We start from the raw sequence: 24,674 nt of genomic DNA on the forward strand, positions 1-24,674 counted from the left end.
GCAGCTCTCATCCTGCTGTGACCAGCCCTCAGGGCCCAGCGTGGTCAGTGCACTGAACATCCTCTACAATTAGCTCCCCTTGAGCTCAGCTTCCTCCACAGTTGCTGTGTGAGAACAGCTCCCGGCTGAGAACATTCAGGACTCTGCCTACTCGCTGCTTTAAGGGCAGAACTTCGGACCTGCTGTCCCCAAGGCCTGGGATCACGCCGTCCAGCCCCTCCCTTGAATCACAGGCCCTCCCCCACCCAGGGGCGACTGGCTCCCTTGTAACTGGCGAGAGAAGGAAAAGGCACAGCGCACGTCTCAGGAGTCGCTGCCCAGAAAACAGAGTCCCCAGCCTTAGCTGTTGCTAAACCACAGGGCAGCCCCTGGCCTGGGAGGGGCCATGTGCACTGGGGGTTAAGTCACATCAGCAGCGGGCTCCTCCAGACTCTGTCACCAGGCCGCCCCACAACTGAGCTCCAGGGCCACCAGGTACCGGGAAGCAGGACAAACTGACAGGGTTACAGCAAATCACAGGACAACCGTGTGGCAAGCAATCTGTCGTTTTTAAAATATGACATTTATTGCTTAGATGGTTTGATACAGAACAGCGTTTCTTCTCATTTTGAATTTGGAAGTATTATACAACTGAATACAAAGAGGAACAAAAGTACCAAAACTAATCTTGTGATTCTGTTCATGTGGCATAAACCAGTTTTGCACATAACATGTAGCAGCAGTTTTTAAGTTCCCTTTAGAAAAATATGAACTCTACATTTATTATTGTTTCCTGTGTAATGCATGGGCTGAAATCACTAGGATCACTTCCTTCTTGAAGAAAAGAGAGGAGAAAAGGGGCGAACAGAGAGTTGAAGGTACGACGAATCATCCGACTGCCACAGAGCTCCCCCGGCCGCTGGGAAAGCAGCCCTCCGGGGTTTTGCTGTTTTTCACAGCCAGAGTTTCATGTAGTGACTGAATCTCAGCATTGCGTCCACAAATCAAAGAGAAAAAAAAGAGAAAAACTTGCACCTCAAAAAACTTTTCAGAAGATCCATATATATATATATTTTTTTGTAAAAGCCCTGAGAGGAGAAAGAGAATCAAACAAAATGAATAGAAACAAATTAGCTGGACATGCAAACTAAGCTATGATTCACCCAGAGTTTAAACAAATCACAAATTTCACAGTTTAATATTGGGGGAGGGGCAGAACAACAAACAATCCATTTCTCAACCTCACTAATAAAACGTGGCAAGACCATACTGACTACAGGGCGCAGAGGCGGCTAAATAAAGCTTTAAATCGATCGTGATTCCTGCGAGCTGCACAGCGTGGCGCCTCGCTCTGCGGCCTCTCGCTGCAGCGTACTTGTGTCACGGCCTCTCCACATACTGGGAGTTTTAGTGTGGAGAGTTGCAAAGGAAAAGAAAACACTAGAAACCCCAAATAATAACAACAATGAAAATAACAACTATCGTCATAAAGAATGAAGGGATGCATGAACTGGTTTAACTAAGCAGGCCCCACCAAGTGCGCAGGGAAATGGGACCATCGGCTCTGACGTGTCTTCACCTAGAGCAAATGAAACCTTGTTCTGAAACTGGTTCATACATCCCTAATACAGTTAAGAATTATATATACCTCAACTTTTTTCCTTTCACATGCAAAGATACCACTTTCATTATTTCAAGAACACATAGCTTCCTTTGAAGTCTGGATGGTTGGATTTTGGCCGCCAGAAACTGGTGAGGAAGGGTCTGTGTGCCTGTCTGCACACTTACACTGAGTGTGGAGGAGGGTCCTGGGAGGCGGCAGGGCAGGGGCTCCCTGGGCTAAGGCGGAGGATGTGAGGGGTGGAGCAGCGCAGGAGGCCCAGCGCTAGGCCTCGGGTGTCCTCGGGGTCCCAGTGGAGGTCAGGATGCTGAGCACGGAGCACGGGCTCAGCTACAGTAGGAAGTGTATTGCCTGCTTAGGATGCTCACAAAAAAAAAAAAAAAAAAAAAAAAAAAAATCCTGCCTTTTTGCACTCAGGGGTTCAGTTTATTTCAGAAACTGGAAACAAGTCTATCTTCAAGCACCAATCCCAAATCGCAGGAAGGTCAATATAAATCAATTTCTCATCTTCAATCTTGCACGTGCAGTTTCATTACCAGTAGTATTTCCTCGCCTTGCAAATGACAGTAGCACACGAGGGGAGGCCTGGCTGGGTGTGGCAGAAGACCGGTGAGTGGGTCCTCACCACCTGCTTTCTCAGGAGCCGGGGGCATGCACCCTCTCCCCTGAGCTGCTCCTCGGCCACGCGCGGGAGGACCTGCACCTGCGGGCGCTGCAGTCCGGAAGAAAGGCTTGTCTGAGTACAGTAGAACAGCTCCCACCCGAGGGTGGCAAGGAAAGCTGCAGGCAGACGCTTACACAAGGACCTGGGGCACCCAGGTCTCCAGGACAAATATTGCCCATTTGTTTCTGCTTATTGCAGAGACCAGCAAACTGATGAACTAAAAATAATAATAATAATAATATTAATAATATATATACCGAAAGGGGGAAATCAGATACATGACACCTGTGTATGTTCTCCATAGATTAAGTTGCCATGGTAACTCTTCTCTCTAAGTTAAGAACAAATGTCTTGGAACTTGAACAGGAACTAGCATGTCTAATGCTGAAAGAGCAAAACATGTATGAGGTCGAAGCTAGAATCTGTCCTGGTTTTGGCTTGAACCAAATTGGAAACCTCCATCCACCACATCCTCAATATCGAGGACCAAATTACAGCTCCACCACATAGCAGACAAAAAAAAAAAAAAAAAAGAAAAGAAAAAGAAAAAGGTCTATATGAGAAATGAGCATCTCATCCATATTTCCTCTGGTAATTTACATGAAAATTCACATCATTTTCTTCCAGTTATTGGCTATGAGTATCCAAGGGCATGTTTTTCTTCTGTTTCCAGCTCACAGAACAAATGCTACCATCAGATTAACAAGAACAAGCTCACACACACCAACACAGAAGTAATGTTAATGCTTAAATGAAAAGGTCCTTTCCAATAATTCATTAAAATATTTGCTTTGTTTTTAAAGTCATTTTGGGACAACACAACACCCAGGACGACACTGAAGGACTGGTAAGTAGTTAAGGCACTCGAATCGTCCGTGCTGCTCTCCCGCACGGGCGCGTGGTTAAGGCTATGGCACCGAGAGACGGCCCTTCCTGCTCGTCTCCCTCTCCAACAGCTGACAGGCACTGAGGAAATCTCATGAAACAGACTCAGGACACGGTTCTGCGGGCCTTGTCGGTGTGCTGGGGGCAGGAGGAGCCGTCATTCCACTCCCAGCAGCGGCGAGGCAGCCTCGGCGGCCAGGATGGGGTGGGCGGGCCTCTTGCCGTTCAGCTCCAGCAGGTCTTGCATAAGGGCTACCGGGCTCTCTGGGTCAGCGTCACCCTGAGGCGCCTGCTCCGTGGGGCTGCCCGGGCGAGCGGCCTTGGGAGCACTCCTGCCGGCCTCAGCCTGCCCGGCACCAGCTGTCCGGCCCGGGGCCCTGTCCTCCCTGCGGCCGGCATCCTTGGCCTGGCTCTCCTTCCGGCTCCGGGTGACGGCCATGTGGTTGCTGGCTAGCACAGCCGCGTCCGCCTCGTTCTCCGAGACGGGGTTGTTGCCGCTGTGGGTGGACTCGCTCTCGCTGTCCTCCTCACCCCGCTCGTCCTTGTCACTGTCCTTCCCCTGGTGTTTGGCGTGCCTGGCCTTCTGGTGGACACGCTGGTGGCGAACCAGGCTGTGTTTCAAGGTGAAGGTTCGCTCACAGGTCTGACATTTGTACGGCCTTTCTCCTGGAGCAATGAGGGAAAGAAATGTTTGTTAATGGTAAGGCCACCAGGAACCACCTCTCAGCTCCACACTAAAGCAGCCACGAGGGGAAGACGAGGGGTGGGGTGGCAGGGTCAGGACGCCCTCCTTTACAGGGAAACCCTCTTATTCGTCTGAATTGGTAAAATGGGGAAGCAGGATCGCCAGGTGCCACCCCGGGATTCCTCCCTGTCATCCTCAGCCCGGGTTTCCACACACTGATCCGGGAACCAGAGCCCCATGAGGACAGCAGTGGCACCTCCCACAGGGACAGGCACGTTTCTGAGGCTCTACGGACAGGGCACCTCCCAAGTCAAAGGCAGGAGACACTCCGTGTTCTGATATGCAGCAGCTGGGGCTTCTCTCAGCTCACAAGCCGGCTGTGAGCAGCTGAGACCACCACCTGCCAGGAGCCCAAGAATATCTCTCTGTTGTGAGGACCAGCCCAGAGCCTCCAACCCCCGCCCCCAGGCCAGGGCAGAATGGCTGCATGAGGCGGGGCAGTGTGCGGGGAGCAGAGGTGTGCACCCGGCCGGCCGGGCCGGGAGGGAGGAGGAAAGCCGAGACGAAGACCAGGGCCTGGGTTGGGTTCTTTGGGCGGAGGGGGTGGCGATGTGCTTGCATCTTTTGGCTTCAGGAGTGTATCCAGGTCTCCTTCCTACTAAACAACAGCCCCTGCTGTGGGGTTTGCAGCCTCAACCGCCGGTGAGTCCCAGGAGTAAGGGCCTGTGCAGCGCAGACCCGGACGGCCATGCAGCAGCCCAGACAGACAGGAAAAGCCCCCAAGGTGCCCCCTTCCCACCTGAAGGTTAGTAAAAAGACAAACCCAGGTGCCTCCAAAAAGAGCACCTATCCCTACTGCCTGTCCCAGGCCACACCCCGCAGTCCCCTTCCAGGCTCAGGGCTTGCTGAGACCACGGGCCCAAACGCCCAGCACGCATATTCCCCTCCTTATCTGAGGGGACAGACATCGCCCCCATTCTAGAGACAGGAAGACTGAGGCTCAGAGGGACTGATCAACGTGCTTTCAAGGACAGCACTGCTGAGGGACCACTCCACTGCCTCCCTGCAGGAGCCCATCCGTTTCGGGTGCTAAGAGAACAGCCTGTTAAATCCCCCGTTTACAGGGCTCACAGGCACGAGCAGGCTTGTTAGTCCTCTGTTTTGGCTCCGGGGGAGGGCGGCCTCCTTCGCAGGCCTGGGACCGGGTCCTCCCTGAAAGTGGCCACGGCCGGGCCTGCCCTTACCCGTGTGGGACCTCATGTGCCGGGTCAGGTCCTGCAGAGACCAGAACCTCTTGTTGCACACAGTGCAGACCTTCTTCCTCTTGTCCGCCTTGCTGGTCACACTTCTGGAGGCGTCTGTCTTCGGCTTCTTGTCATCGTCGCTCCTCTCTGAGGACTTCTTCTCGGCCGCACCCTCCCCGTCGGAGGTGCCCTCGGCCTCCTCGCCCGGCTTCTCTGCTGGGCCCTCTGACACGGCCTCCCCCTCGGCTGGGGGCTCGGGCTTCTCCGGCTCCAGCGCGGGGGCCGTGGGCAGAGGCACCGGCCCGGCAGCCCCGCTCTCGCCCTGGCCCTCCGGAGGGAGCGGGCTTTCCTCCTGGGGCACCTCACGGCCATGGGCCTTCCTGTGGCGGCTCAGGGTTCCCAGGAACTTGAAGCTCTTGCCACAGATGCCACAGGTGTGCTTCTGGTCCTGCGGGGAGCCCTCACCGCGCACGGCCCCGGCGTCGCCCTCGGCCAGCTTGAAGCCCATCAGCTTGCTGGCCAGGTTGAGGTCCAGGCTCTTGTTGCTGACCGTATCTTCCTCGGGGCCATCTTCTTCATCCTCCTCCCGCTCCTCCACACCACGCTTCTCAGGCTCTGGGCTCTCCTCGGCGGCCTGCTCCTCCCCCTCCATGGGCTCAGCGGCTCCCCGAGTCAGCTCCTCTCCGGGGACCTCTCCTCTGACCTGACTGGGCTCAGGGCCCCCCTCTGACCGCGGCCGCTCTTTCTCCCGAGAGGTGAGGTCCAGCACTTCGCCTCCTGCAGCTGATGTCTCCACGTCTGATTGGCTGTCTGTGGGAGCAAGCACAGAGCATGGATTGAACCAAACGCCACCTCACCTGCCCCTTCCAAGGGCTCCTTCGTGAATCTCAGCTGGACCCGCCCTGAATCATCACCCCCTACATCCATCCCCGAGGGCCCAAAGAATCTGGAGTTAATTTATAAAAGGCAGAAAGAGCCTCCACATACACACAGGCCAGGGTCGCAGGGCTGGCTGTGCCTTGGAACCCCTGCCCCCGCTTTCCTGCGCTGGCCACTGGCGCCCGGTGCCCTCCCCTGCCACACACAGCGATGTTCAGGCCCCAGGGAGGTGTGAGTGACTGAGGGCAGCACAGAGAAGGAACAGAGAGAGGAGAGGTGGTGCATTCCAGAGATTCACAGCGCTAGGGAGGCTGAAGGAGCCGAGCTGTAAAAGCTATTTTTGAATGCAGAGATCATATAAACATGCAACATACACGGGACTACCCCCAACATGGTGTCTGATGACAAAATGGCCCAACGCACATACTGTGCACTATGGTCCACACTCTCACCTGATGCCCGATTTCCAGGTGGAGTTCCAAGGCAAAGGAGACACAGGCACACCAGTGGACCTCCCTGGCTGCTGTCAGGACCCCACGGAGGGAGTGGAAGCACTTCCCGTCTCTCCATTTATTCCTACCTGTTCACTCGCCATAGCAAAATCAGATGTGGACTGTCCATCAGTCTGTAAGGCCTTCTCGAGGGAGGGCACTGTGGCTATACTAACGGCACCACACGGTGGTAGCGTTTATCAGAAGCACTGTCTTCCTTCAGCTTACACAAGGGCCTAATGACCTTCACATTGTGTCTACGACAGTGAAGCTGTCTGCTGAGACCTACTATTGACTATAACCCAATGGCCAATTTATTAGGCCGATGAAACGCACTGTTTCAGAGCACACACGTTAGAGGTGCCCCGCACAGGAGAGCCCGACGGCAGTGTGAGCCAGCACTCACACCGCCCTGGGCCCTCACCTGCTGTGACCACACGTACAACAATGTCCACCCCCCCAGCACTCTGAGCCACAGGCTTCATCATTTCAGCTTACGTACCACCTTCGGCTTACGTACCACCGTCTGCTCAACACTCCAACTTACACCCTTTCACTGGTTTCATTCTGCCTGTATCTTTTGGCAGCCACTGTCTATCTCAAAAGGTTTCAGAAGAAAACAAATCATTATGCTGTGACTAAAATTTCTGACAATGATTTTTGAGAATTATTCACAAGTTTAAAGAGGAATCCTGAGCTATACACCCCAATGTCGAGGCTACTTCCAAGGATAAGACAGATGCTCATGTTCTTGAATCATTCCAATAGGGAGCATCTATTAAATGGATTGTGGTATAAACTCTACAATAAAAAAAAAAATCACAAAGTGCTCAGTGTCATATTTGCTGGCTTACTACTGTAGTAGTTACATTTTAAAAAAGAGGCTTAGCCCTAGCTGGTTTGGCCCAGCAGATAGAGCGTCGGCCTGCGGACTGAGAGGTCCCAGGTTCGATTCTGGTCAAGGGCATGTACCTGGGTTGCGGGCACATCCCTAGTGGTGGGTGTGCAGGAGGCAGCTGATCGATGTTTCTAACTCTCTATTCCTCTCCCTTCCTCTCTGTAAAAACTCAATAAAAATATATTAAAAAAAAAAAAGAGGCTGAAATTCTGGCTACTTCCTACTTGCCCCAGTACATTCTAGGTTTTCTTAATTGTTAATATTTTTCACCAAAGAACATGGGTTATTTTAAAGTTTAACTGGAAAATATATTAAGACGAACGTGAAAAAAATCATAATGAGTTCTGAAACCAAGCCCACGTAAATATTCTAAGGTCAGATCATTCTCACTCCTGGGCCCTTCCTTCGTGTGAATAAGGGAGCGTTCAGCCCTAGCTGGTTTGGCTCAGTGGACAGAACGTCGGCCTGTGGACTGAAGGGTCCCAGGTTTGATTCCAGTCAAGGGCACATGCCCGGGTTGCAGGCTCGAGGCGGGCAGGAGGCAGCCAATCAATGATTCTCTCTCAACATTGATGATTTTATCTCTTTCTCCCTTCCTCTCTGGAATCAATAAATATACATTTAAAAAAATAATGGAGCGTTCACCCTTAAGTCAATGAAAGGCGGACTGACTCACTTCCTCTGGTGGACAGAGGCGGCTTGGCTGTGCTCCCGCAAACTTCCACTAGGGGGAGATTTTTAAAGGACAGCCCAGGCCCTTCAAGTTCCAAGCAACCCCAACTGATTTTTATTAGTGATTCTTGGAAGCAATAGAACCTCTTCTCATCATCTCATGAATACCAAGATCATAATAGCAGATCCTATTTTGATCTCTGCCCTCCTCAGCCACCCACACTTCTAAAGACAGGTAGCTGATGACTTTTTTTTATAAGCGATGCTACCTCCCTTACACCTGCAGTTCTCTGTCCTCATCAGTCCCTCATTTGTGATGCTAAATCTAAAAAAACTGCCATGGGAAAGTGGAGACTTTCCATGCCAGCTCAACAATGAAATATCTACGGCCTCCTAGAAGTTCCAAGTTACTCAGCCAAAGTGAAAAGCGACCCATCTAAACATTGCATCTGACTGGGCAGGGGCGAGGCTGTTGGAGCTGCTGCCTGTACTCCAGGCTGCACCCACGAAGGCCGTCCTGTGCTGTATGTCTTCCCACGGGCACCTGGGCTCCCAGGTGGGCAGGGCGGCCACCATTAAGAAAGCATTTGAGAACTTTCACATTGAGCTGATTTAGAAGTCGTGTGCAGGCGCCCACAAACAGAAGGCCCTATTGCCTGAGGAAAAACCTATTCCCCAAGGGCCAAGTGGGCCAGGGTACCTCTGCCCACAAAAAAAAAAAAAAAAATTAAGTGGAGTTTGTGGAACTCTGAATGAGCAATATGCCCTTTAAGCAGAACTGCCCCCATCACAGCATTTCAGCATTCCTTTGGGGGAACCTAGGTGTAGTTTCGTGAAAAACCTTATGTGATGGAAAAAGTCAGACCCTCGTTATAAAACACGTTTAGGGATTTTAAGAAAATGCAACCCAGGCATATAAACCTAGAAAACCCCTCAAGAACTTCCCTGGTCATTTCCTGCCTTTGTTTTTTATGGTCTTCCTCTAAGGCCCTACTTGCAAGTTCATGGGAGGGAGCGCCCGAAGGAAACTCACCCCTCCATTACGCTCACCTGGTTTTAAAAATGCTCCCTGAAGCCAGTCAACTCCACCGCCCCAACCTCTCCCCTCCCCTTCTTAAATCTCAGTCCTCTTTCGCAGCATGGACTGGGACCACAATTAAACCAACCATATATTTTCTCTTTGCTGGTTTCACATTACAACTTGCAGTGAATTCTTTTTCCAGAGGCTTTTTCCTTTAAAGAAAACCTACAGGGCGGAGATGAGGAAGGACTCTGACAGAACTTGGAAAAACAAAACTCTTAACTGCAAATTTAAAAACTAAACCCACCACAATGTAAAACCTGGTGCTGAATGGAAGCTAAGACACACACTCCAATTCGCGGGGTGTCTGCACCTCAGACTGCAGCCGGAGTCCCAGGCTGGCTCTTCAGCGCGACCCGGAAGGAAGGGGAGCTCATGTGCATCTGCCACTCGTTCTTAGACTTTATGACCTGTCTGCAAACCCCGAAACCAAGGGCACCCCTCCACCACCTCCGTTATCCCTTCTCTCCCTCCTCCGGCACCACTGTGGGCAGAGGCACAGAGCTGCTGCTAAGCCAGGCTGCCACCAGGCCCCTCAGCGCGCACTGCTGAGCATTAAGAGCCATCCTGTGCAGCTAACTCGAGTTCTGACAGCGTTGCTGGGGCTTCCTGGGGGCCGACCAGCAGGTCATCCACTTCCTTTTGCTCAAGGGGATCCAAGTCATGGCAGAATTCCGTAGGAGTCCACAACTTTACTCAAAGATTTTGGCAAATTATGTGGGAATGGAAGCTGGCCAACATTTTTATACCCTTTAGAGGGGTTGATTTTAAGAAGAGGGCCTAGCCGTTTAAGGGCTGGTTTCACTAGGGATTGGTGGGAGGTATGGGGAGAAGGCAGAGGGTTCCGGGTCACATCCTCTTCCTGGATAAGCTACCCATCCAGATGCATCCCTCCCTCAGTAACTGAGACAAGGATGAGGGGGCCTGGGATTAAAGGCGACCCCTCTAGTCAATCTGACAAGCGGGGAAGGACTCCCGGACACCACAGCTCCCCATCCCCACCGAAGTCTGAGAGAGAGCAGCACAGGACACAATTACAACTCTAGAAAAATAAATACATTTTGAGGGAACAGTCATCTGCTTCAAGCAGTGGGGGAACCTCAAGCTTCCAAGATTTGCAGAACTGAATCCATACCTGTGAGACTGTTATCAACCAACGGCCAGCTAGCTGTGTCTCAGTGACCTGCAGCAGCCAATTTTTTTTAGTTTGAGGGGATGAGGGGTGCTAAACCCCAGTATTTGGAGATGAAAAAATGTACTGAATAGAGGACATGAGTAAATGCAGAAGCTGTAAGGGGAAAGGGTGGCAGGAGAGCACTGGGCAGTGTTAATTGCTCTGTGGGGGGCTGGAGGAAGGAAGCGCGTATCAGCACAAGAGAATCACCGGATCCAGGTCAGGCAGAGATGTGATTAAGGAAAGGACATGCAGAGTGCTTTTTCAAACAAGACCAAGTTTTGTTTTACTGGGAAGAGAGTTAATGAAAAGAAAAACACCCACCCTCCCTGCCAAGGGCTGGGCATCCCTAGTTCCTGCCATGCCCTGACATCTGTGTAGCCCATCCCTGCTCTGGAGAATTTGGCAGTAGAGGCTGGGGCTGGAGAAGACAACACCCCAAGCCTTTAAAGTTTCACATCCCTTTTAGAAATGTTGCTACCAAGAGCTAAAACTGTATACCCTTCCTCATATCCCACATCCAGCAGGGCCCACAGCCTGAACAAAGGGGTCTGCTGGGAGGGGGTGGGGGAGGGGTGACAGCTCTTCCCTGCCAGCTCAGCAAAGCCTTCCAGGGGCACTGCCCTGGTCTCCCACGTGGTGACCCTGCTGCATGCTCTGCAGGGCCCCTTTCTGACTGGAGTCCTACAGGGAGGAGGGAAGGGCTGCCCTGCATGCGCCAAGGGCCAAAGTTTGCTAGGAAGTTAACGGGCTACCAATGGGCTCTCCTCTGTCCCTCTCCTCTCCATCACCTGGAAGCACTACCTGTGCTATCATGGGGTCCAACATCACTCTCTTTTGCCTGGGGAATAAGCCCGTTTCTTCTCAGGGAACAGTTGGTAACTCCATGTTTGCGCAACTGGTGGCGTTCACAGTTAGATTTGGTAGAAAAGAAGGCATCGCATTTTTGACAAGGGAAGGGTTTCTGACCTGAAGCAGGAAAAAAAATAGATATTTATCTGGCTTTCTACTGCAATGAAAAAGAAAAGTCGCTTTTGATTCATTCTTCTGGGATTACTGGCATTTGCTTCCCCCTCCTCCACCCGATTCTTTAAAGAAAATAAACAAAACACATTAAAAAAAATACTGAACACAAACAAGTCAATGATCATCTTCCCTTAGTCTGAGTGGGATGGAATGACTTCAAAGTACTACAAGTTAACAATGAGACCAAGACACACATGTTTAAAGTAAAACGACAATATCACAGTTAAAACCTTAAATAGTAACAACAAAGAGTGAGTGCAGGGATCTTAGGGCACAGCAAGAAACAGCTGGAGTTTGTCACAAGGAGAAGACACAGCTTTTCATAACTTCTCGCAACGCAAGTGCTACCCATGCTGGGAAATCGGAGGGACGCCAGGCCCTCCTGCAGGAATCTGGAACCCCTGGTATCTTTGGAGGGGTCTCCTCTTCCTGACCTACATGGGCCTGGCCTCCCACAGAGGAGGCAGGTGGGGAGCTCTGACTCTGCAGGTCTCCCCCTGGCTGACTGGATGAGCCATCCTGCAGTGACCTCTGCCCAAGTTCACTGTGTCCCTAGTCAGAGGAGGTCTGCTCACGTAAGAAAGCTTCTTTGTTCCTGCTCTAAGATCCTGCGAGTTGTGAATAAGTGACTAACATATCCTGAGTCCACACTAGAAGACCATGTGCTCCACTCAACAGCCCCTCCCCACCAACTCCACCATGGGGTCACCTGCTGAGAGGAGCATGCCCATCTTTCTCCCCAGGTCATCTGCTATGGTTTTCCTATCTTTTCTTTAAAAATAATAAATAAATAAATAAATAAATAAATAAATAAATAAATAAATAACTATATCTTATTTGTTTGCCTATCCTCTCCTTTCATTTGGATTCCTTTTGTACTGTAAACATGATGTTTTAAAATGCGAGCCAGGCCCCTCTGCAACTTGTTCCTTGTTTGCATGAATGACAAAGAAAGCAAGAACCAGAGCAGAAAGTGTGGACAGAAAGTAGGAAGGAAGGAGGAAGGGGAGAAGGGAAAGGATTAGGTGACCTCAGGATAGAGAAGATGGAGTAAAGCATTGACTGCATCACTGGATTCTTCTGTTTTCCCCAATCTCCAGATTGTAAGGTCCTAGTTTCTGAGTTTAAAGGTTTGTGTACTAAAAAACAGGACTTCAGACCTACAGCCCAGTATGCCTGTCTTGTAACCTTGGGAATGCCACAATGAGATGCACATGTTAAGAAATGATAGCTCAGCCTGTGTGGCTCAGAGGTTGAGCATCGACCTATGAAACGAGTAGGTCAGGGTTTGATTTCCTGTGGAGGTACATGCCTGGGTTGTGGGCTTGATCCCCAGTAGGGGGCATGCAGGAGGCAGCTGATCAATAATTCTCTCTCAGCACTGATGTTTCTCTCTCTCTCTCTCCCTTCCTCTCTGAAATCAAGAAAAATATATTTTAAAAATATGACAGAAAAAGTAAAAAATAGTGTTGCCATATGATCCAGCAATTCCATTTCTGGGTATTTATCCAAAGAAAATAAAAACACTAGTTGAAAAAGATATATGTACCCCTATGTTCAGTGCAGCATTACTAGTAAGCCTGGATATGGAAGCAACCTAGACATCCATCAATAGATGAATGGATAAAGAAAATGTGATATATATATATGGTGTACATATACAGTGGAATATTATTCAGCAATAAAAAGAAGGAAATCTTGGTATTTGTGACAACACAGAGGGAACCTAGAGGGAATTTAAAATAAAACAAATACATAAACAAAACAGAAACAGACCCACAGAAACAGAGAATAAGCTGATAGTTGCCAAAGGGAAGGAGGGTGAGAGGATGGGAATAAAAAATAATAACCATAAAATAAAATAAAAATAAAAACCAAAAAGGCATGATACTAAATGCAATGCATGAATCCAGACTGGATTAGACTGGGAAAAAGTAGCTCAAAAGGACATTTTTGGGTTAACTGATGACGTGATTATGACTGTGGATTAGGAAAAGAAACAAAAAGAAGAGGCAGGAAAGTCAACCTGCACACTTCTGCTGAAACACCAATCATGGGCCTTTCCGTCTCCACTGAGACAGCTGTGCATGGAGGCCTGGATTAGTGCAGGGACCAGCCCAGGCCTGCCCCTCGGGCCTTGCAGAGCAAGAAAGGACCATCATCATCATCTCCCAGTCTCACAACTCTGGGGTGCCATTCATGCAGACCTCAGATCAGGGGTGTATGACTCAGCACCACGAGAATCACTGCCCCGCCAAGTTCAAGCATCAACACTAACCAAAGAAAGGGGCGCTCATTCCCTCCCGAGCTGAAAGACTCCTTCAGCAATGGTCCAAATCACCATGGAGCTTTTTAAAAATACAGATGCCTGCACAGGTGATGTATTATAGAACTGTACCCCTGAAACCTATGTGATTTTACTAACCAATGACACCCCAATAAACTCAATAAAAATAAATTAATTTTTAAAAAAGAAAAAAAAAAGAATACAGATGCTTAGAACAACCAAAGCCCAGGGAATGTGAAACCTGGGAGGTGGGATCCGAGACCCAGGAACCTGGCACACACACTCGTAGGAGCTCCACCAGGGCCCACAGCCTCAGCAGAGCCCTCCAACTACCCTACACTTTACCTTCACAGAGCCCAGTAGGTGTTTCTGCTAAAATTAGAAAAATGACCTAAAAAAAAAAATCACACTTTTAAGTAAAGACTAGTTTTAAAAGTATGTTAATGTTAACTGTATACCCTCCCATTATTCCTGCTTTTCACTAAAAATTGAAAATATTTAATAATTATTTGGACTCTGTTTTAAGTAAGAAAAATACACTTTTCCTTTAACATTTTATTATCAAAATTCAGGCCAGATGAGAGGGAGAGAACTGGGCCGAGAGCAGACAAGTCAGAGCTATGACTATTAACTGTGATACGATTGTTGCTTTTAAATAAAACAATTGGTTTCTTGCTTCTACCTAATTCCATGCTTTACTCTGTGATTTTCAAGTGGGTAAGTGTCTCACTGTTAAGCTGGGTTGGACAGTCAGGCTGATGTCCCATGATGGCGCTTTATATTAATGCTAAATTCAGAGAACAAAATAATGACACCAAAGTTACTGTATCGCATTATGAAGATTCCCAAAGGGACACTAACGGGAGTCTTTAAAGTTCACATTTCACTGCCAGTCTTACGTTTCGAGTAGCAGCGTGCTTTCCGGGCTGCACGGACAGAGGAAAACACGAGCCCTCCAGCACTTACACTGTACAGGTTTCAAACGTGTTCCCTGGTAAGCTATAGGGAAAGCATCAAATGATTTCATTTACTTGGTAACTGCCACAAATAAATGCTTTAGGAGGGGTGTTTTAAAATGTACCTGTAACCACAAGGAGTTACCTATGTGCCCAAGACTTGAGATGACCCTCCACCCCAACGTGATACAAACCATCGCCAGCCAGTTTCCACTCTCATAGAACAGTCAAAACAAGAGGAGAGAAATTTTATAGTCAACAGTACTATCTGACAGGCACTGGAACACAGAGCAGAAGAATAAACACCGAGAATAAGGTTCATGATGTGACCTCACACCCCACACTTCTCTCCACCACCTCTCCACCCCTCAGTGAAGGTCTTTCTCTCTCTGAATTTGGCAGAGGCGTGCACAAGGCTGGCTCCGTTAAATGGCCAGAGCTGCCACTTAAAAGGAAAGTCATAAGGAGCCAAACACACCTGGCGTCAGAAGTGATTTACACACCGAGGTTTGCACATCTTACTGATTTTAAATGCAATGCCTGTGGCCCATGAGCAGCAGGTAGGAGAGGTGAGTGGGAAGGGCCCTAGGCTGGTAAAGAGAAGGAGAAAGACCCATCAGGAGGAAGTGAGGGAGCCGGAATCCCTGCATGCAGGAAATGGAGGGCAGCTGAGACCCACAGGTCCCAGCACCTCCGCGCTCTGAGGAGGAAGGAGGAGGACCGGGTAGGAGTGGCCTGGCGGTGTTTTTCTGGCACTCACTCCCCCACCTGTGGCCTAAAAGCACACAAAATGCTCACAAGGGGAAAAAGGAAGGAACTGTGACCCAAAGAGGCAACACTGTTCAGACAGAGAAAGGCAAGGAGCCAGGAAATGTCCCTGATCAACAGGACCCGGTGGCAGGGAGAGGAGCAGAGGGAGGAGATTCAGCTGGTGTGGAGAGCACACCAGGGGACATGAAATCTGACAGCTAACACCAGCCTCCTCCTGAGACACAATTCCTAGAACCTGAGCTACGCAGAGAGAAAGGGCGAAACCAGATGCTCCTCGCCCACAGCAACAGTGACCCCTAGGTCATCCCTGAACACCTGGTCTACTCAACGCTGCCTGTTCGGGGGCTGGGGTGGACTGGAAACACGTCTACGAGACAACAGACACGATGGTAGTAATTCTATGCATCTGCCCAGTGGTCAGGAGAAGGCCGACTCTCAAGATACAGACACAGTCGCCTAAATGTAACCTAAAATGGGACGTTCCTCGAAGCTGCTGGCTGAAATGCAGCTCGATTTTAATGTTCCAATAAAAACCCACAAAAACCTCTTTTCTGTATGACACTTGTTCACAGGGTCATCCCAGAGCCCACGTTTAATTTCTCTTATGTGTGAGCCTTAGTCTCATTTCAAAGTTCCTGGAGGGAGACATCATAGAAAGCAGGGGAGCAGGGGACAGACAGCTCGGCTTCTTCAGCAGCAGAGCCGCCTTCCAGAACACTGCTGGTCCGCAGGGGGAGGAGGGGGCGCGCGATCTGACCAGCTTCATCCCTCACTTGATGGATGGGGAGTGTTCAGTACCAGGCGCAGCCAAGGGCTCTATAAAAGAACTTCACAAAGGGAATGCCGAGACTGTTGCTTGAAGCTGAGGCAGTGCAACAGCAAAGAAGCTAACAGCCCAATGGGCGCCGACCTCTGTGAGTGTCTGTGCGTGCGGCTAACACCATTCTGTGGTCACTATGTGTCTGATATAGAGTATTCTGGTCCACATCTGTCTTCTAACCTTTCCTCAAACATCTTCCCAATCTCCTGCACTGAGACATTTGAGGATACAGAGAGGGAGGCGGCATGGCCTATACAAGTTCAGATAGAGGACCAGCGGCCACACCACCCTGACGCTGGGGCAGCTGCAGGGATCTGACCCTAGCCCTGAACTCTAGCTCTCTTGCTCACTGTTCATTACTCATTTGATCAAAACAAGTTACCCTTTCTAAACCTCCATTTCCTTATGGCACAATGTGGGCAGCATCGTCCTCAGGGGACAGTGAAGACTAGCTCTGAAAGTTTGCTCTATCGGCCCTGAATGCTCCCCACAGGGGTCAAGACCTGCAACCTGGCCCACTACAGGAACACAGTATATAGGATGTCAGGGAGGGGGCCGAAACAGACACTGCCACAGGGCACAGGAACTGTGAAGGCAGAAGTGGCAGAACATGCTTGTATTTACACCCACCCCACACCACCCTGTCTTCAACAAACCTCCCATTCTCTTTGTTTGGCTTCAGATGCTACCAAATTTTAAACCAACTAGAAAATTTTGATATTCCAAAGCCAGGCAATCTAAATGACTGGATTCACAAATGGTAACTTTTTAAAAAAAATTCTTTATTGTTTAAAGTGTTACATATAGTATTACATATGTCTCCCTTTCCCCCCACTGACCTTTCCCTGGCCACCCCCACCCCCCAACACACTCCCTCACCCCTCTAGTGTCTGTGTCCATTGCCCTTTGGTTGATCTCTTACCTGTCCCCCCCTCCCCTCCCCTGCCATCCCTCTGAAGTTTGATGGTCTGTTTGATGCTTCTCTGTCTCTGTATCTATTTTTGTTCATCAGTTTATGTTCATTATATTTCACAAATGCGTGATATCATGGGTTATTTATCTTTCTGACTGGCTTATTTCACTTAGCATAATGCTCTTCATGTCCATCCATGCTGTTGCGAATGGTAAGAGTTCTTTCTTTTTTATAGCAGCGTAGTATTCCATTGTGTAGATGTACCATAGTTTTCTAATCCACTCATCTGCTGATGGGCACTTAGGTTGTTTCCAAATCTTAACTATCGTAAATTGTGCTGCTATGAACACAAGGGTGCATATGTCCTTTCTGATTGGTGTTTCTAGTTTCTTGGGATATATTCCTAAAAGTGGGATTACTGGGTCAAATGGGAGTTCCATTTTTAATTTTTTGAGGAAACTCCATACTGTTTTCCACGGTGGCTGCACCAGCCTGCATTCCCACCAGCAGTGCATAAGGGTTCCTTTTTCTCCGCATCCTCGCCAGCACTTGTCGTTTGTCGATGATAGTCATTCTGATGGTACCTCATTGTTGTTTTGATTTGCATCTCTTGGATGATTAGTGACTTTGAGCATGTTTTCGTAAGTCTCTAGGCCTTCTGTATGTCCACTTTCGAAAAGTGTCTAAGTCCTTTGTCCATTTTTTGATTGGCTTATCTTCTTTTCGTTAAGATGTAGGAGTTCCCTACAAATTTTGGAAATTAGGCCCTTATCGAATATAACATTGGCAAATATGTTCTCCCATGCAGTGGGCTTTCTTCTTCTTTTGTTGATGGTTTCTTTTGCTGTGCAGAAGCTTTTTATTTTGATGTAGTCCCATTTGTTTATTTTCTCCTTAGTTTCCATTGCCCTAGAAGTTGTATTAATTGCTATGACATATGTTTGCTATTTTGCTGTCTATGGATTCTTTTAAGATGTTTATGATTTCCCATCTTACATTTAAGTCCTTTATCCATTTTGTTTATTTTTGTGTATGGTGTAAGTTGGTGGCCTAGTTCAATTTTTTTGCATGTATCTGTCAATTTTCCCAACACCATTTATTGAAGAGACTGTCTTAACTCCATGGTATGGTCTTGCCTCTTTAGTCAAATATTAATTGAGCATAATAACTTGGGTTGATTTTTGGGTTCTCTGTTCTCTTCCATTGGTCTATATGTCTGTTCTTGTGCCAGTATCAGGTACTTTTGAGAACAGTGGCTTTGTAATATAGCTTGTTATCTGATATTGTGATCCCTCCAACTCTGCTGTTCTTTCTCAAGATTGCTGTAGCTATTCAGGGTCTTTTTTTTTTATCCCATATTAATTTTTGGAGAGTTTGTTCTAGGTCTGTGAAATATGCCATTGGTATTTTAATGGGAATTGCATTCATTCTATAGTCTGCTTTGGGTAGTATGGACATTTTAATGATGTTGATTCTACCAATCCATGAACACAGTATATTCTTCCATTTGTTTATGTCTTCTTCTATCTCTTTTTCCAACATCCTGTAGTTTTCCGAGTATAGGTCTTTTACCTCCTCAATTAAGTTTATTCCTAGGTATCTTAATTTTTTTGGTGCGATGGGAGAAGGGATTTTTTTTTGTTTCTTTTTTCTGTGAAGACATTATTGATGTATAAAAAAACCCATAGATTTCTGGGTGTTAATGTTGTATCCTGCTACACTGCTGAACTCATTTAAGTCTAGTAGTTTTTTGATGGAGTCTTTAGGGTTTTCTATGTACAATATCATGTCATCTGCGAATAATGAAAGTTTCACTTTTTCTTTTCCAATTTGGATGCCTTTTATTTCTTCTTCTTGTCTGATTGCTAAGGCTAGCAATTCCAGTACTATGTTGAACAGGAGTGGTGAGAGCGGGCATCCCTGTCTTGTTCCTGTTCTTAGGGAAAATGGTTTTAGTTTTTGCCCATTGAGTATGATGTTGCTGTGGGTTTGTCATATATGGCTTTTATTATGTTGAGGTATGATCCTTCTATTCCCACTTTGCTAAGAGTTTTTATCAGGAAAGGGTATTGGATTTTGTCAAATGCCTTTTCTGCATCAATTGATATGATTATGTGATTTTTGTCTCTCAATTTGTTTATGAGATGTATCATATTTATTCATTTGCTAATATTGTACCATCCTTGCATCCCTGGAATAAATCCCACTTGGTCATGGTGAATGATCTTTCTAATGTAATGCTGGATCTGATTTGCTAAGATTTTGTTGAGGATTATAGCATCTATATTCATCAGAGATATTGTCCTGTAATTCTCTTTCTTTCTAGTGTCTTTATCTGGTTTTGGGATTAGGGAAATGCTGGCTTTATAGAAAGAGCTTGGAAGTGGTTCCTTCTTCTTGAATTTTTTGGAATAGTCTGAGGATAGGTTTTAGTTCTTCTAATGTTTGGTAAAACTCCCCTGTGAAGCTGTCTGGCCCCGGGCTTTTGTTTGCTGGAAGTTTTTTGATTACTGCTTCAATTTATTCCACAGTTATCAGCCTATTCAGATTTTTTGATTCATCCTAATTGATTTTTGGAAGGTTGTACTTTTCTAGAAATACGTCCATTTCTTCTAGGTTGACCAGTTTGTTAGAATAGAGTTGCTCATAGTATTTTTGTTACAATCCTTTGTATTTCTGTGGAGTCTTATTTCACCTCTTTCATTTCTGATTTTGTTTATTTGGGTTCTCTCTCTTTGCTTCTTGGTGAGCCTGGCTAGAGGTTCATTAAGCTCATTTATCCTTTCAACAATCCAGCTCTTGTTTTCATTGATCTTTTGTATTTCTTTCTTTCTTTCTTTGGTCTCTATGTCACTTATTTCTGCTGTGATCTTTATTATTTCCTTCCTTCTGCTCACTCTGGGCTTTTCTTGATGCTTTCTTTCTAATTCTTTAAGTTATAGAGTTAGATAATTTATTACCAGGTTTATTTTTGTTTGTTTGTTTTTTTTTAGGTAGGCCTGGAATGCCATGAACTCCCTTCTCAGGACTACTTGCACTGTGTCCCATACATTTGGGATTGTTGTGTTTTCATTGTCATTTATTTCCAGAATGTTATTTATTCTTTGATCTCTTGGTAACCCAATCATCTACACTAATAAAAGAGAAACATGGTAATTGGCGTACGACCGCTACCCTTTTCATTGGCTAATCAGCGAGATATGCAAATTAACTGTCAGCCAAGATGGCGGCCGGCAGCCAGGCAGCTTAAAACTAACATGAGGCTTGCTTGCCTCAGTGATGGAGGATCGTTGGAGGAAACCAATGATCCCTGCCTGCGGCTGCAGGCCTCTGAGAGGGCAGTTTAAGAAACACTGTAACAAATACCGCCGGACTTCAGCCAGCAGATTCGCAACATTGTAAGCAAAGGCCAGAAACCTACTTTGAGCCGTGGAGGCCTAAGAGCTGGAGCCAAGCCTCAAGGTAAAGCTGGCCCAGAATAAAAAAAAAAGAGAGAAAAAAAGGAGCGGTTGGGAACTTCAGTCACTCCCAGCCTGAAAACAGCCCTCAGCCCCTCACCCAGACTGGCCAGGCACCCCAGTGGGGACCCCCACCCTGATCCAGGACACCCTTAAGGGCAAACCAGCCGGCCCCACCCATGCACCAGGCCTCTACCCTATATAGTAAAAGGGTAATATGCCTCCTGGCACCGGGGTCAGCGTGACAGGGGGCAGCGCCCAAACCCCCTGACCGCCCTGCGGCTCTGTGTGTGACAGGGCACGGGGCCCCAACCCCCTGAGCAGCCCTGCTCTGTGCCTGATAGGGGGGAGCTTCCCAACCCCCTCCCCCCCACGGGCCCTGCTCTGTGTGTGATGGGGTAGAGCCATAACCTCCCCATCGGCCCTGCCCTGAGTGTGAGAGTGGCGGTACCCCAACCCCCTGATGGGCCCTGCTCTGTGGGTGATAGAGGGCGGTGCCCCAACCCCCTGATGGGCCCTGCTCTGTGTGTGACAGAGGCAGCGCCCCAACGCCCTGATTGGCCCTGCTCTGTGCGTGACAGGGGGTGGCGCCGCAACCTCCCCATTGACCCTGCCTTGAGTGTGACAGGGGGCGGTGTCCCAACCCCCCAATTGGCCCTACCCTGAGCGTGACTGAGGGTGGCATCACAACCTCCCAATCTGCCCTGCTCTGTGCATGACGGGGCGGCGCCCCAACTCCCCAATTGGCCCTGCTCTGAGCCCAACCAGGGGCTGCACCTAGGGATTGGGCCTGCCCTCTGCCACCCGGGAGCAGGCCAAAGCCAGCAGGTCATTATCTCCTGAGGGGTCCCAGACTGCGAGAGGGCACAGGCCGGGCTGAGGGACCCCCCTCCCCCCCGAGTGCACAAATTTTTGTGCACCAGGCCTCTAGTTGTTTAATAACATGCTATTTAACCTCCAAGTGTTTGAATTTTTGTGATTGTTTTTATTGTAGTCATTACTAACATTATGCCATTGTGATGTGAGAAGATGCTTTATATGATTTCCATCTTGAATTTGAGGAGACTTTTCCTGTGTCCCAATATTTGATTTATCTTAGAAAATGTCCCATGTGCACTTGAGAAGAATGTATATTCTGTAGCTTTGGGGTGAAATGTTCTGAAGATGTTGATTAAGTACATCTGATCTAGTGAGTTGTTTAGTGTTGCTATATCTTTGCTGGTTTTTTGTCTAGAGGATTTATCCAGTGATGTCAATGGGGTATTAAAGTCCCCTACTATGATTGTATTGCTGTTGATCTCTCCCTTGATATCTTCCAGAAGTTTTTTTTTTTTTTATGTATTTGGGTGCTCCTGTATTGGGTGCATATGTTTACCAAAGTTACATTCTCTTGTCGTATTGATCCGTTTAGTATCCCTTCTTCTGGTCTTCACTTTGAGGTCTATTTTGTCAGATATAAGTATTGCTACCCCAGCTTTTTAAAATTTATTTCCATTTGCCTGAAAAATATTTTTCCATCCCTTCACTTTCAGTCTGTATGAGTCCCTTGTTCTGAGGTGGGTCTCTTGGAGACAGCATATATATATGGGTCATGTTTCCTTATCCATTCAGCCACTCGATGTCTTTTGATTGAAGCATTTAGTCCATTTATGTTTAAGGTTATTATTGATAGGTACTTATTTGTAGCCATTTTTATCCTTTATGACTGTGTTCCTTCTTCTCTATTTCTTCTTTTTACATTAGTCCCTTTAGCATTTCTTGCATTGCTGGCTTGGTAGTGATATACTCCCTTAGCCTTTTTTTGTCTGCAAAGCTCCTGATTTCCCTTTCAATTCTGAATGATAGCCTTGCTGGATAGAGTATTCTTGGATTCATTCCCTTGCTTTGCATCACTTTGTATACTTCATTCCATTCCCTTTTGGCCTGATGTGTTTCTGTTGAGAAATCACTTGATAATCTAATGGAAGATCCTTTGTAGGTAACACTCTGTCTCTTGCAGCTTTTAATCAGTTAATTGCCATGTGTCTGAAATGGAAACCATTCCCACATGCCATGATATTTTGAATTTAGTTTAAAAAATCAATTTGCAATGAATATTATAAAAATAAATATACTACTCACAATTCAGGTGTTCTTGAATATTTTCAGTTGAAAATTCTCACAAAAAATTACTTTAAAGCTGGTCAGGGCTGCCACTCAGGGATACATTTTTTTTTTTTTTTAACAGATACACATGGCATGTGGGGAAGGTCTGCTGCTTCTGTCTACAAACATTTATGGCATACAATGGGTTAAGATTCTTTGTCATTAATGTTTCCCACTGTAATTACAATGTGGTGTGGGTCTTTTTTGGGTTCATCATTTGGGAACTCTCGGTGCTTGTGTGACTTTTTTCTTCCCCAAATCAGCGAAGTTTTCTGTCACTATTTCTTCAAACAGGTTCTCTAATCCTTGCTCTTCTTCTTGTCCTTCTGGCACCCCTATCATACATATATTACTTTGTTTCATGTTGTCCCAGAGCTCCCTTAGGCTCTCCTCCTGCTTTCTGATTTTTTTCTCCAATTGCTGTTCAGATTGGGTGTGTTTCTCTGCCCTATCTTCCAACTCACTAATTCGGTCTTCCAATTCTTCTAGTCTACTGTTGAAACCTTCCATCATGATTCTTATTGTGGCTATAGCATTCTTGATTTCCTCTTGATACTTACATAAGTTGTGGACTTTCTCATTTATCCGGTTTATGAACTGTATGACCATTACTCTGAATTCTTTACCTGACATATTACATGCTTCTGTTTCATTTAGTTCCCCCTTTTTTTTGGTTTCCTTTTTTCTTTCCTTTGGGGGTTTTCTTTGTCTTCCAATTTTTGCTATCACCAAAGTGTCCAGGTGCAGAGCTGCATGGGGCTTGTGGCGGAAGCAGAGGGCTTGGCGGGTGGGTCGTGTACCTTGAGAGTCATAGGAGAGCTCAGGTGCCAGACGTGTGAGGCCTGGGGCCAAGGCGGTGGGCCGGTGGGGAGGGAAGCACACTCCAGAACTCACAGGAGCCTGTGTACGGAAAGGCTGCAGTCCTGGTGGTAGCGGGAGCTACCGTCTAAGAGAGCCTGGTTGGCCAGCCCCCGAAAGTCCAGCAGGATCTAACTGTCCCTCACTCACATCCACACACACCACACACTTCCCTTTTGCTCCCTCATTCACACTCTCTCTCTCACTGCCATCCTGCTGGCCGCCATCTTGACTGCACAAATTGGAACATTTATCAGACATCTTTAAAGACATGGGCACAACTCGTGAAAGGAGTTCCTGGCCACACCAGTCCTATTGGGGAGACTGATGGCTCACTAGGAAGAGAATGGCCAGGAAGAAAGGCCTCACCCAAGGACAATGGCATGGGCTTCACCAACTGAGCACTGGACTCCCAGCTGGAAGAATGAGCTGGGAGGCTGATGGGGGGCAGGGAGGCAGGGTAAGAGCCACACTGTTCCTCAGAGCCAGACCATCTGCTTTCTAAAAAGCAGGAACAGAAATTCCCCTCCAGACTCCACAGGGGACCATAAAGTGTCACCCAAAAAGGACAGCAATAGAAAGTGTGGGGTCACCTTCTCTTTAAGATGCACCTCCTTTTCTGAACTGTCCCCTTCGTCAGAACTGTTACTTTACTTTGTCAGGCTTACATGACTTCAAATGGAAAGAAAACGATGGTTTGAAATGCAGCCTATACTTTACAAACCTAGAAATTCTGCTCCTGGCAATGAGTCCCCCAGGGACAGGCATGCCTGACATGCCAGCATGGGATTCCACCACACTGGAGAGAGGTGTCACATCTAGGTGGTCACCAGCCTCAGAGACCAGCAGCTTTCACTCCCCTCCATCCCCTCTCACACTCTCTTCGACTTCCCCTTTGTAGAAACAGCCTTCCTCTGTGGGTTTCTGCGGAGCTTCAAGTGATGATCAGCCCTGAACGAAGTGTTTCCACCTGGCACAGAGCATGGCTCACACCCAGTCAGTCCCACCACCTCCCTCACCACGCTGCCACCACCTTAAGCCTCCTAATTACCCAGGGTTGTCAGACTTAGCAACTAAAATTACAGATCACCAGTTAAATTTGAATTTCAGATAAAAACCAAGTAAATTTTTAGTATATCTCAAATACTGCATGAAAAACATACAAAA

The 24,674-nt window shown here is 47.6% G+C and overlaps 1 protein-coding gene across 15 annotated transcripts in view; it reads right to left on the reverse strand.

Moving 5' to 3' along the window:
- Window positions 1-529: 529 nt before the first annotated feature.
- Window positions 530-24,674, reverse strand: part of RREB1 (ras responsive element binding protein 1) — a 194,817-nt gene continuing 170,672 nt past the window's right edge. For 11 of the 15 annotated variants that reach the window (XM_036349144.1, XM_036349142.1, XM_036349140.1 and 8 more), the window contains 3 exons: window positions 11,078-11,242; window positions 5,079-5,888; window positions 530-3,815 (listed from right to left, as the gene is read on the reverse strand). In XM_036349144.1, the coding sequence (XP_036205037.1) occupies window positions 3,307-3,815; window positions 5,079-5,888; window positions 11,078-11,242 (1,484 nt within the window). In that variant the 3' untranslated portion in view covers window positions 530-3,306. The remainder of the gene's footprint in view (window positions 3,816-5,078; window positions 5,889-11,077; window positions 11,243-24,674) is intronic. The other 4 variants (XR_004973991.1, XR_004973990.1, XM_036349147.1 and 1 more) reach the window with 4 other exon arrangements.

Source organism: Myotis myotis, unplaced genomic scaffold, assembly GCF_014108235.1.
Source record: "Myotis myotis isolate mMyoMyo1 unplaced genomic scaffold, mMyoMyo1.p scaffold_m19_p_2, whole genome shotgun sequence".
NCBI classification, from domain to species: Eukaryota; Metazoa; Chordata; class Mammalia; order Chiroptera; family Vespertilionidae; genus Myotis; species Myotis myotis.